The sequence below is a fragment of the Podarcis melisellensis genome (genome assembly GCF_964234715.1).
Source record: "Podarcis melisellensis genome assembly, chromosome: 13".
Classification (NCBI taxonomy): Eukaryota; Metazoa; Chordata; class Lepidosauria; order Squamata; family Lacertidae; genus Podarcis; species Podarcis melisellensis.
Genome location: NC_138545.1, coordinates 37,055,064 through 37,068,711, shown reverse-complemented (window position 1 = coordinate 37,068,711; position 13,648 = coordinate 37,055,064). Strand labels below are relative to the sequence as shown.

Sequence of the window (13,648 nt, the reverse complement as noted above, 5' to 3'; positions counted from 1 at the left end):
TGACGCGGCCAGGGGAGAGGCGCGCCCGCGCTCCGGCTCCTCCTCCTCCTGCGCGCCTCCCTCTCTGGAGGGATTGTATTATTATTTTTCCCAAAGTGGGGGAACTCCTCCGGCGCGAGGGAACCCCGGGCAAGGGCAGCTGTCTGAGGATGAGAATGGCAAATACTGGGGGGAACGGCGCACAGGAAGGGCAAAGTTTTTTTCCGGGTGGGAGGAGAGCATGAAGTGCTTTTGCTCCGGGCAAAGCGCCGGGCTCGCCTCCTGTAACCCCCCCCTCTCTGTCCTAGGAACCAACTGCTAGGTTTGCGCCCCCATAAAATAGTTGACAGCATCTTAAAAAGCAGAGACATCACCTTGCCAACAAAGGTCCGTATAGTTAAAGCTATGGTTTTCCCAATAGTGATGTATGGAAGTGAGAGCTGGGCCATAAAGAAGGCTGATCGCCGAAGAATTCTTTTTAATTACTTTTTTATTCAAAATTAAAACAAAACATATTATCCAGAAACATATCATCCATATTTCCCCCCTTTTTTCCTCCCTCCCCCTCCCTCCCGCCACAGAACACCCCCACCCCCCACTTCCCTCCGTTCCAGTCCTTGATTTCTCTAAAAATGCTATTTTCTGCATGTTACACAGTTGTATAGATCTTCAAACTATTTAAGTAATAATTATCAATAAAAAGTTTGTGAATATTTATTCAAAACCAGCCAAGGAGTCCAGTTCGCTTTGTTGCATCTTCAAATACTTTGTAAAGGGTTCCCATTCATCTTTAAAGTCATAGTTATCCTTGTCCCATAGCTTGTATGACAGTTTTGCCAGTTCTGCATATTCCATCAATTTTTCTTGCCATGTTTCTTTAGTTGGGGTTTCTTCAATCTTCCATCCTTGTGCTATTAAAACTCTTGCGGCTGTTGTCGCATACATGAAGATGTTTTCCAGCTTTTTTGGCAGATCTTTCCCTACAATCCCTAATAAAAATGCTTCAGGTTTTTTAACAAATGTTAAATGGGACATTTTCTTCAATTCATTATATATCATTTCCCAAAAAAAATTAATTACCTTAAATCCCACCACCTATGATAAAATGTCCCCTCCTTTTCTTTGATCGCCAAAGAATTTATGCTTTTGAATTATGGTGCTGGAGGAGACTCTTGAGAGTCCCATGGACTGCAAGAATATCAAACCTATCCATTCTTAAGGAAATCAGCCCTGAGTGCTCACTGGAAGGACAGATCCTGAAGCTGAGGCTCCAATACTTTGGCCACCTCATGAGAAGAGAAGACTCCCTGGAAAAGGCCTTGATGTTGGGAAAGATTGAGGGCACAAGGAGAAGGGGATGACAGAGGATGAGATGGTTGGATAGTGTTCTCGAAGCTACCAGCATGAGTTTGACCAAACTGCGGGAGGCAGTGGAAGACAGGAGTGCCTGGCGTGCTCTGGTCCATGGGGTCATGGAGAGTCGGACAGGACTAAACAACAACAACAAAATAGTTGAGGGACCCAGTTCCATAGCTGTCAACTTTTCCCTTTTCTTGCGAGGAATCCTATTCGGAATAAGGGAATTTCCCTTAAAAGAAGGGAACAGTTGACAGCTATGCCTGGGTCCCCACCCTCCAAAGTTGATGGGCATTGGCATTCAAATAGCATGTGTGATTGATTATGTGAGGCGGGGCTTATCCCCACCCACCCAAATATTTTATTCAGGTTGGCTCCCTTGCTGTCTTTAGTGCTACAAAATTATTGGAACAGAAGGAGACCCCTAGGGATTTCTTACCCTTCCCATCAAAGGAATAAGTCTGGTATTTAAAGCAGGTGGAGGGGTATTGGCTTTCTATCGCATTGGGTTTTTCTTCCTCCTCATCCCTCCCAATCACTTTTCCTTTTCTGCTGTACCTTTTAGATTCTAAGCCTTAGGCCAGGGAGTGTTTTATCACTGATGCTGGTAAGCCAATTTGGAAACCTCTCTTTGCTTTTATTTGGCTGAAGAAAATACCGGTATATATATTTTTAAGTGTGTTAGTGTTCTGTGTAGTATAATTCATGCTGCTCATGCAGCACACTGAAGACTCTAAATATTTCAACTTGTGCAACGTGCATTGGCCAATAATGAGCTGCACACATACCAGGGTTGAGCATTGTGTGTTTCCCGGCACAATCCAAAGTGCTGGTATTGTTGACCTTTACAACTCTTTGCTCATGATCCTTCTGGGTTTTGGGGTTTTAAAGCGGGAGGTTATCGGCCTTTCAGGGCAAATCGGAGGAACTGTCATAGGCACCACACAAATGCTACAACTGTTCCCTCCCCATCTGTACAACCCCCATCAGGAAAAAGAAAGCAATCGCTGTTATTCCAAGATTTGGCGGGGGGGGGGGAGACTTATATTGGCTAATGGAACCTGATTTCAGTAGGGGAAACACTGGCAAACCATTACTTTTTTTAATATCATTTTTTATTGATTTTCCAATAAAAACAGCCAATCAACATATCCGAATCATAATCCAATTAAAAATAGCAAATTAAAATAAACTAATTGTAATCCAAATTGTAATTTTTAATTTTTCCATCGTCTGGGCAAGCCATGACTTTAAGTTGCCGCAAGACTCATATTTGGTTTCGATATGAAAGCTGACTAGCAGCATAGAATCATGGAATCGTAGAATTGTAGAGTTGGAAGGGAACCCAAGGGTCATCTAGCCCAACCTGCTACAGTGCAAAAGTCCTGCTCATGGTAATGTGTGCATTAAAGTGCCACAGGGAGACATCTGGCAGCTGACATCTCCTTACGCTAGAGTAAAGGTAAAAAGGTAAAGAACCCCTGGATGGTTAAGTCCAGTAAAAGGGGACTATGGGGTTGCGGCACTCATCTTGCTTTCAGGCCGAGGAAGCCGGAGTTTGTCCACATACAGCTTTCCCGGTCATGTGGCCAGCAGGACTAAACTGCTTCTGGCGCAATGGGACACCGTGACGGAAACTAGAGTGCACAGAAACGCCGTTTACCTTCCCGCCGCAGCGGTACCTATTTATCTACTTGCACTGGTGTGCTTTCAAACTGCTAGGTTGGCAGGAGCTAGGACAGAGCAATGGAAGCTCACCTCGTCACGGGGATTCAAACCACCAATGTTCTGATCGGCAAGCCCAAGAGGCTCAGTGGTTTAGACCACAACACCACCCACGTCCAGAGTGGCCCTGTGAACTGAAAAGCAATACTAAATAAATGAACTATAACAATACACTGTGGTTTACTCTCAGAGAGAGAAGTTCAGAGAGGCCTGGGTCACTTCCTGTTTTTGAGGCCCCCCGAGCAGTCATAAAAAATAAAAAAAGATGAAACACAAAACACAAAATCTGAATTGTTTCTTAAAAACAAAAAACTCCCCCCCCCATGCTTTTTCTGTGCATATGCACTAATTACACTGGTCAACAACAAATTTGTTGTCTGTGTTTTTTCAGTTGATTTAGGATGAATCTGATGCGCTGAATCCCAAAATCACATTGGTTTTGCTCAATCAGGTCAAGTTTTTGAGCTATGGCCACATGTCTTTTTTTTTACGTTTTTGTTCACATGTACACTTGTGTGGAGCATTTTAGAAGAAGTTGGTGGGGGTAAAATGTCATGTCGAATAATTGTTTTGATTGGAAATGATTGTTTTAATGACAAGAAGTATTCAGGTCCAATAGTTCTGGGTGATTATGTCGAAAAGGGATCAGTTTGAAGTCATAAAACCTCGAAATCTTCCATAAATTGGTGCGGCAAAGCATAAAGTTGCTTACCATGCTTATTTTGGTATTAAACTAGGTGACCAGGATAAAGCTTGGGCACCACACATGGTGCGCAAGGCATGCACCGAGACTCTACGTGGGTGGACCATTGGCAAGAGGAGTCTGAACTTTGGAATTCCCATGGTTTGGAGGGAGCTGACAAACCATGTCACTGACTGCTACTTCTGCGCTGTTGATGTGACTGGGATCAACAGAAAGAACCAGAGCAGCCTCAAGTATCCTGATCTTCAATCAGCAAGTCGTCCTGTAGCTCATTGTGATGAAATTCCTGACATTAGTGACGAAGATGCCTCCAGTGTTGAAGGACATGAAGAAGAAGTGGTTCTTGAAGATGATGCTCCACATCCATTTTCCCAAAAGGAGTTGAATTATCTAGTTCATGCCCTCAGCTTGTCAAAGGACTCTGCCGAACTGTTGGCATCCAGATTGAAGGGAAAAAACCTCCTCTCTGACAGTGCTCGCATCAGCTTCTTCCGCAACAGGCATCAAGAGTACCTCCGTTTTTTCACAGAAGAGAAGGACTTGGTGTACTGTGCAGATATTGCGCAGCTTCTGCTCAAGCTTGGAGTGCCACAGTACGAACCCAAAGATTGGAAACTGTTCATTGACAGCAGCAAGCGATCACTGAAATGTGTTCTGCTACACAACGGCAACCAGTTTGCCTCTATACCCCTGGCTCACTCGACTACACTGAAGGAGAACTATGAAGCTGTGAAGTATGTGCTGGAGAGAATTGGTTATGATCAGCATAAATGATTTATTATGTTGACCTGAAGATGGTAAACTTTTTGTTGGGACAACAGTCTGGCTTCACCAAGTACCCATGTTTTCTGTGCATGTGGGATAGTAGGGACCGTGCTCAGCATAACACGATGAAGGACTGGCCTGTGCGGGAATAATTGGTGCCTTGCAAAGAAAGGAACGTCATCAACGACCCTCTGGTGGACAGAGATAGAATACTCTTCCTTCCCACCGCTGCACATCAAGCTTGGCTTAATCAAGCAGTTCACCAAGGCTCTGGACAAGGATGGTGACTGCTTCACTTACTTGTGCCAGGCTTTTCCAGGATTGATCATGGAGAAGTTGAAAGCTGGCATCTTTGACAGTCCTCAGATCCGTCAGCTCATCAGAGATCCAGAGTTCGGAAACTCAATGAACGAAGTGGAACTGGAAGCGTGGAAGGCATTTGTTCTGGTAGTGAAGAACTTTCTTGGCAACAATAAGGCCAGAAACTACGCAGAACTTGCCAACAACATGCTGACTGCTTTCAGAAACCTGGGCTGCAACATGAGCGTCAAGATGCACCATATTTTCACATATGGACCGGTTTCCTGAGAACCTGGGTTCAATGAGTGACGAGCAGGGGGAGAGATTCCATCAGGACATGAAAGAGATGGAGACCAGGTATCAGGGTCGCTGGGATGCAGTCATGATGGCTGACTACTGTTGGACTCTGAAGAGAGACCTCCCTGCCGCTGAGCATTCCAGGAGTTCCAAGAAACGGAAGTTCAAGCCCTGAAGTTTGAAAAATGGTGAAGCAACATGCAATTTAAGTGTACTTACCTTTATCAATACCCACCATTCAGTTTACAGTAATCAATGTTTCTATCAGGTAATCAATATATGTTGTTGGAAAAACATTTTTTTCTCTTAAAAACATATTTAGGACGATATGTGTTGACAAAAATCAGCTAATGCCACAAAAATGTAATCGATTTTGTCACAAGATCTGATTTTTTTCAAATCAACATAGCACAAAAACCTGACCTGATGGAGAGAAACGGATGCCATTTCCTGATTCAGCAGTGCAAAAATACCCTAAAGCAGTTATAGAAATCTAGATAACATTCAAAAAGCAAAAAATTGTTGCCCAGTGTTATTGGTCTGATGGGACATGTTTGGCTCAGTCTAACCTTGAGGCAGCAGAACTGTTTTCTTTTTAATATTGATGGACCTTTCAAATGCTTCAAAAATGACAAAATTTGTATCAGTTGACCAAAAAGAAGGTCTCTTACTAAAACTTATCTCTTATTTACTTAAATGTGAAGCTCTAAACATGAGAGCACGCTTAAAAACATATTGTCTAAATTTGAGGCTCCCTCTGTACTTGAGGCCTAGGTCAAATCTGTCCCCTGGTTGGCCATGCTCCCATATACATACAGTAGGTGGATTTAAAATAAAAATAAATAAACCTTCCTGGTTATTTTGTACCCTTTGGGACCAAGGCAACAATTGCTGCTTACTTCCTGAACAATAATCAAAGATACAATTATGATTATTTTTAAAAAAATCCTGGAATCTGGAAGGTGACCATGCAGAAAACCTTTTTCAAAACCATAAACCTGGTTTATTTTCTGCATGTTCTTTGTGGAGTGAAACAGCTTGTCACGCTTTTGTGGTGGTACGATTTTTACAAAGCAGGAAGTGGGCATTTCCTCTGCTCAAGAACATATTAAGCTTCTATTTCCCCCGCAGTCCTGTGGAAAGTAGAGAGCATATAAAATGCACACTAAGAAAATAAATACAAACCCACTTAAAAAAAAAATATTTCCTCCAATAAAATTGAAGTGGTCTGCATTGTTCTCCCCTTCCCCATGGTTCCCCTCACAACAACCCTCCAGCTTGGAGAAGGCCCAAGGTCACCCAGTAAGCTTCATAGCTGAGGGAGGATTTGAACACAGGGCATCTCACCACACTGAGTCTTTCCCTTCCTGTCTCTTGGAATTTGATAACGATCACAGGGCCTGGCTCCTGCACGCACACCTGACACTAACCTTCTGCTCCTGCCTTAAATGAAGTGGGTGCAGTGTGAGGGGGTGACTTCTTGGTTCCCCCCTCCCTTCTGTTGGTTTCCCAGCTTCTTCCTTCATGGCACACTCCCGCCTGTATTTAATACAAATCAGGGTCTGTCATTGTGCATCTGCGCTTGATTCACAGTCGCGCTGCATGGTGGGCTTTGTAATCCTACAGCTGTCGGTGTTGTTCTTTGGAAGCCTAGGTCCAGGTCTTCAACAAAGGGCTTTTTGTGGGTTCCGTCTGGTGGTGGCAGTACGGATATAAGTGAACACGACTAAATAGAACTCCCATGTTCAATTATTATATCACTGAAAACTCAATTCTGGGAGGCGGACAATAGCAGCAAGGGAGCTGCTGCCTTCAGGCCCTTGGAGGCATCTTGTCAATCATGACTGGATCCCCAGCCTTTGTAGAGTTATGTGTGTGTTTGAGGTTGAATCCTGACAAGACAGAAGTACTGTTTTGGGGGGACAGGAGGCGGGTAGGTGTGGAGGACTCCCTGGTCCTGAATGGGGTAACTGTGCCCCTGAAGGACCAGGTGCACAGCCTGGGAGTCATTTTGGACTCACAGCTGTCCATGGAGGCGCAGGTCCATTCTGTGTCCAGGGCAGCTGTTTACCAGCTCCATCTGGGACACAGGCTGAGACCCTACCTGACCGCAGACTGTCTCACCAGAGTGGTGCATGCTCTGGTTATCTCCTGCTTGAACTACTGCAATGCGCTCTATGTGGGGCTACCTTTGAAGGTGACTTGGAAACTCTAACTAATCCAGAATGCGGCAGCTAGACTGATGACTGAGAGCAGCTGCCGAGACCACATAACACTGGTCCTGGAAGACCTACATTGGCTCCCAGTATGTTTCCGAGCACAATTCAAAGTGTTGGTGCTGACCTTTAAAGCCCTAAATGGCCTCGGTCCAGTATACCTGAAGGAGCGTCTCCACCTCCATCGTTCTGCCCGGACACTGAGGTCCAGCTCCGAGGGCCTTCTGGCGGTTCCCTCACTGCGAGAAGCCAAGTTACAGTGAACCAGTCGGAGGGCCTTCTTGGTAGTGGCACTCATCCTATGGAACACCCTCCCATCAGATATCAAAGAGAAAAACAACCACCAGACTTTTAGAAGACATCTGAAGGCAGCCCTGCTTAGGGAAGCTTTTAATGTTTAACAGAACACTGTATTTTAATACTTTGTTGGAAGCCGCCCAGAGTGGCTGGGGAAGCCCAGTCAGATGGACGGGGTATAAATATATTATTATTATTATTATTATTATTATTATTATTATTATTATTATTATTATTATTATTATTATTATTATTATCCCTCATTCCTTCCCTCCCTCCTCTGATGCCCTCTCACGTCTCTGCCTCCCAAAGCAGTTTGTTGCAGCAGCCCTGGCTATATGTTCCCCAGGCAAATGATGTCTCTGGGGCTGGCCAGGGAGTGCTGATGCCAGGAGCTGAGACGGCCTCGGAGCAGCATGCAGGCAAGTGGGTGAGGAAGTCCAGCCAGCCAGTCTGCCAGCCCTTGCTGTTGGGAAATGGACAGACAAGTGGGAGGCTGGGCAGGCAGGCAGGCAGGTACTGCACCGGCCTTTCTTGTGCTCCCTGTGTACAAGGCCCGCCTGGGAGCTGAGTGTCCGGTGCCGAAGGAGAGCCTTTCCGCCATGCAGGCCTTTTGCTGCCAGATCCTAGCCGCTCCAGTGTCACTGCAAACAGTTACAGCTTGCCACCAACTGCTCCAACGCACAGCCACCGGCTCCATACACCACCAGGACTCACCTGCTCCCTGCTGAGATGCTTTCAGTCGTTTTGCACTCTGCACATGCTCAGAAACACTGGGCCCATAACCTGTCAGTGTTTGTAAAAAGCAAAAGGAAAGGGTTCCCACCTCCCTTTGTCGCCTCAGCCTTGTCAGCATAAAAGAGTCCACAAGAAAAGTATCCTTGCAGAGTACTTTCTGCTTTTATTCTTAAAAGTCTTTCTGCAAAAGCAACTGACACACAACAACACTACCAGCTTTCACCAACCAACCAAACCAACACCAAACATTTCTCACTCTATATATACAACCCGGTGTAGGCCGCTGACTCATGCTGACCCAGCTTTTTAAGCATTAAAAAAACAGCAGCCATTTTAGCCATGACATAAACTACAGTTCCCAGGACTGAGTGTGTGTGTGTGTGTTTGTGTGTGCTTTAAGTGTGCTTTTTGATTACCTCCCCCCACCCCCGCAGCCACACAGGTAGTCCTGTCTCTTCCCATTTTTGTCCTTTTAAACTCCTGACCTTTGCGACAGACCAAGTGATTTTGATATGATTGCTGCCCGGTAAAATTTTGCAGATAAGCCAGGTTTTAAATCTCCCCATAAGGCTCTTGAAGCAGAATCGTGATCAGTAAATAGCCCTGGATCTCAAATGCTCTGTCAGAGTTATATCTCAAAAGCCAGCAAATAAATCCTGCATGAGTCAATTAACATTAGAATTTACAGAGCTGAAAAATTAATATTTGCATCTCTTCTTTTGACTTCCCACCCTTCCTGTAACCAGCTGAACAGAAATCTTTAATTTCTTGCACTACACAGATTATGAGATTTAACAAATCGCTATTAAACTGCGTCATGGGAACAACAAACAGCGCCCCCTCCCCCAATAATTAGAAAAGAACGTACTGTAGTCTGGAGCAGCGTATTTGTGTTCTTTTGCAGAGACAGAACATGCTTTTTTTTTTAACTGAAAAACGAAGCTCCTGGATTAGACAGAAAAAGAGGGGGCACCTGGATTTGAACCAGGGACCTCTTGATCTGCAGTCAAATGCTCTACCACTGAGCTATACCCCCAGCTGCCCAGAAGGATTGCTTGTACTGTTTTTCTGCCTCAGAGTAAACACCCACATTGCTTTTAAAGTACACACAACTGGAAGATACTCGTGTGTGTTAAGGGTGTTTGCCTTTCCTGCTGTGACGAATAACCTTATAAAAATGGCTCTCTCTGCAAAGGGTAGCTAAGTGCTCACAAGTATTCAATTCATTCACCCTCCATCCTAAGATCTTTGAGAACTGACTAGAGTTTAAAGTACCAACAACCCACCAAAACCTATTTGACAGAATATTCATTAATTAAATAATTTTAAGTGTAATCCAGATGAATTAGATGTATACCTGGTAAAAACCCAAGTGCTAAATAAGTATTTCAAGAATAGAAAATATTCCAGATCACAATTTAATGGGCTTCCGGGGGAAGGAAGTTCTACAAATCATGGAGACACCATGATTGCGGATAGATCTGCATTTAAAGAGATGGAACTGTTGCACCTAATATAGCCCTAAGAATATCATTCTCTAGTCTAGACCAGGGATGGGGAAGTTGTGACTTTCCACATGTTGCTGGACTCCAACTCCCATCAGCCTAAAGCATGATGGGAGTTGGAGTCAAGCCAGATTGCAGGCAGGGCCAATGTTAATCACTGTTAATGATTAGATTAGCATAATGTAACTCAATACACGTTAACCCGTCAAACAGTTTTATGGGAAAGGGGGCTATGTTCCAAATACTTTGGAATAACAGATTTCAAGACGACGTACAACCTTATGATGCTTCCAGTTTATTGTAAATCTGCATATTCACGAAATTCAAGTACTATTTTCATGTACAAATTATTCATTAAATAAAAACAAAAATTACAGAGTGCGGGAGGGATTAATGACTTGGTCCTTGCATTACTTGGCGACAACTCAGATATTTTTTATTTACAAATGTCCAATAGAAAGAGGATGGCAAAAACAGTTTTATGTACAGTGTTATTTACATGGAATAAATACAGCTCTGTTTTGTTTTTTTAATCCACACTCCCTGCTTGCCTATTGTTTCTGGCATCTCCAGACAATTTTATCCGACCAGTATTCAAATGAAGCCCTGCAGGGGGGGAAAAAGAGAGAAAAATTTTATAGGAGTGTCTACTGTTGAAGCAGATTTTCATATCACACAGCATTCTTCGACAGGTAGCAAAAGGAGACAGAGCACATTAGCCTCTGGAGTTGGCTGTGGCTCAGATTAAAATAGGTTCTGTGATTAAGATGTAGGTTAGTGCGCACCCTAGCCAGGTGCGTATTACGTAATGTCAATGGAGCAGCATAATAATAATAATAATAATAATAATAATAATAATAATAATAATCGAGCACACCTAATGATCTAGTGCAGAGGAAGGCAGTGGCGTAGCATGGGTTGTCAGCACCCGGGGCAAGGCACGTAATTTGTGCCCCCTAACCCGTGGATTTGCGCCTCCTAACCCTAACCCCCAGATGTTGCGCCCGGTGCGGCCGGCCCCCCCTGCACCCCCACGCTACGCCACTGGAGGAAGGGAACACTTGCCAGGCTCAGGGCTCTGCAGGAACCGCTGATCAGCTGCCGATGCCAGCACTTGCAAAGCCTGTGCCTTTGCAAGGGCCGAAAATCAACTCATCTCATCATCAGCAAGTGCATTTGAAAGGTTTTTGAAAGAGTCAGCAATAATCTTAACAGCAGCGTCACAAAAACCCTGCTTTCTGCGAGGTGCTGCATGTTTTTTCCTGCCCTACCGCTGATATCATATATGATATCAGGGCTTGACCCCCCCAAAAAAAACACAGTGTGGTAGACCACGTGGGGAGATCTGGCAGGCCTGGTTAGGGCCATGAGGCTGAGATTTCCAACACATCCTTTTCATGAGAGATCTGCATTGGCTCCCAGTTCGTTTCCGAGCACAATTCAAAGCGTTGGTGCTGACCTTTAAAGCCTTAAACAGCCTCGGTCCTGTATACCTGAAGGAGCATCTCCACGCCCATCGTTCAGCCCGGACACTGAGGTCCAGTGTCAAGGGCCTTCTGGTGGTTCCCTCGCTGCGAGATTACAGGGAACCAGACAGAGGGCCTTCTCGGTAGTGGCGCCTGCCCTGTGGAACGCCCTCCCATCAGATGTCAAGGAAATAAGAAGCTATCACATTTTTAAAAGAAATCTGAAGGCATCCCCGTTTAGGGATTTTTAATATTTAATACTGTATTGTTTTTAACACTCGATTGGGAGCCGCCCAGAGTGGCTGGGGAAACTCAGCCAGATGGGCGGGGTATAAATAAATTATTATTATTATATTTGTGCTCACAATGTTTTCAGGGCTATCCCGCCCACGTTCCCATTTTCAACGCCATTCACGCCTGTGAAAAAGTGTTGGGGCAGCGTTGGCACTGCTTCTTTTCTATATATCCCTTAACTCCCCGCTGAAACCCCATCACCTTTTTTATGCCACAAATGTTTCGGTTAATTTTTGTCCCACTTTTATTGCACTCCTCCCGCTCGAGAGACAGCGACAGTGTGTGGAGGCACATTGCAGAACAAAGCAGGGATAAATCAACCATCGATGATGCCTTGTTATGGGTACGAAAAGCACGGTTGCAGAATGCACCAATCTGGGAGGAGCTCTCGTGCCACATTCTGCAAAGCAATTATTTGCTTAAGGGTGGAGGGGAAGCAATTTCACGATATGTTGCTAACCATACCCCCCCCCCTCCAGACCACATCAGTGTACTTACTCTCGGTTCGGGGACATCTTTTTGCACACGAGTCCGTCTAGGCAGGGGCACACCTGGTTCACGCTGAATGCAATCCCTCCTTCGGGAACGTAGCACCCTTCATCTAAAAGGAGCCTTTTCTTGCAGACTTTCTCCCCATGTTGGCGGGCGCAGCAGGCGTCGGGAGAGCAATCCTTATCGTGGTGGCAGCGGGCACCTCCAAGGGACAAGGAAAGGAGAGTAATTGAGAACCCAAATGCATTTGATACAGACCTCGAAACCTAGCACATTTTGCAAAGCCGAGATGCTTTGAAATCTTTGAAAATCCGGCATGATACTTTGCAAACCTGAGCTGCCCTTAATCATTAGCATCAAGCACATTTTTTGCAAACCTGAGATAGATAGATAGATGATAGATAGATAGATAGATAGATAGATAGATAGATGATAGAGATCTTTATTGTCATTGTCCCATACAGAACAATGAAATTGAAAAACTACATAAAACATTCAAAACCCCCTAAAAACTCTGAAACCCCATTTTAAAATACACTATACTATACTATAAAAGACACTATACCATAGAGACCCCTTATGCTGTGTTTAGAACCAGAATTGCATTTGTGTAGAAACTGTTTCTCAGGCATCTTAGACATCTAGCACACTTTGCTAATCTGTGATGTATTAATTTCCCTCCCCCGAATTAGTTTCAAAATGAAAGTACCTGAAAACATATGCATTTTTTAAAGGGGGAATAAATAAATGCTATAGGACTACAACTCCCAGCTTCCCTAACTATGGGCCTTGCTGTCTAGGGTTGATGGGAGATGGGAGTCCAACTTTGGGAGGGGGAGGAACGGACGGACCCACATTAAACTCTCCATTTCCTCCCAAGCCCTCAAGAACAAGATAAGGATACATAAATAATAGTTACAGTCAATGGTAACTTCTAACCCAAAATGTATTCACTCCATGGTTTACCCCTCTGCCTCAATTTCCCTTGCTTTTTTCTGTTGCCTCCCTTGTGTTGGATTTTAAATTGTAAGCTCCTTGGGGCAGAGACCTGTCCTTTCGGACTTTGCATAGCAGAGCGCAGATTTCTAGCTTGATGAACTACTGGGTCTTCATTCAGCCTGTTTGGAAACCAAGTCCTTCCATCTGAAAGCCCTGCCCCTCCTAATTCCAGAGAGAACACGATTTACTACATTCACTACATGCCTGTTCCCTGAGCTACTAGAGCTCCAATTAGACATTTAGGCTCCTTACTTTGAAAGGCCTAACCTTTGTTGCGAGGTGCAAAAGAAACGTTGCAAAACAGGCCGCCCCTTCCATGGCTTACCTTCCTGGCCGCCAGGCAAAGTCTCCTGGCATTTGCCAAACATGCAGCTAAGTCCCAGGGCGCAGTGGGCATCCCGTCGGCAGAATTCGCCTTCTTGCCTGAAGGGCAGGCAGAGCCCAAAGTGGTGGTCGCAGAAGAATCCACGGGGGCAGTTTATTTTGTGGCTGCACACCTGCAGTGAGAATGGAGAA

The 13,648-nt window shown here is 44.8% G+C and overlaps 1 protein-coding gene across 1 annotated transcript; it reads right to left on the bottom strand.

The window, feature by feature from the left end:
- Positions 1-10,182: 10,182 nt before the first annotated feature.
- LOC309355176 (dickkopf-related protein 1-like) lies at positions 10,183-13,648 on the bottom strand. Its single transcript, XM_081885749.1, has 3 exons — positions 13,458-13,648; positions 12,140-12,335; positions 10,183-10,487 (listed from the first exon to the last, which is right to left on the bottom strand). Exons 1-3 carry the CDS (start codon positions 13,498-13,500, stop codon positions 10,433-10,435), a joined length of 294 nt encoding a protein of 97 aa, XP_081741875.1. The 5' UTR covers positions 13,501-13,648; the 3' UTR covers positions 10,183-10,432.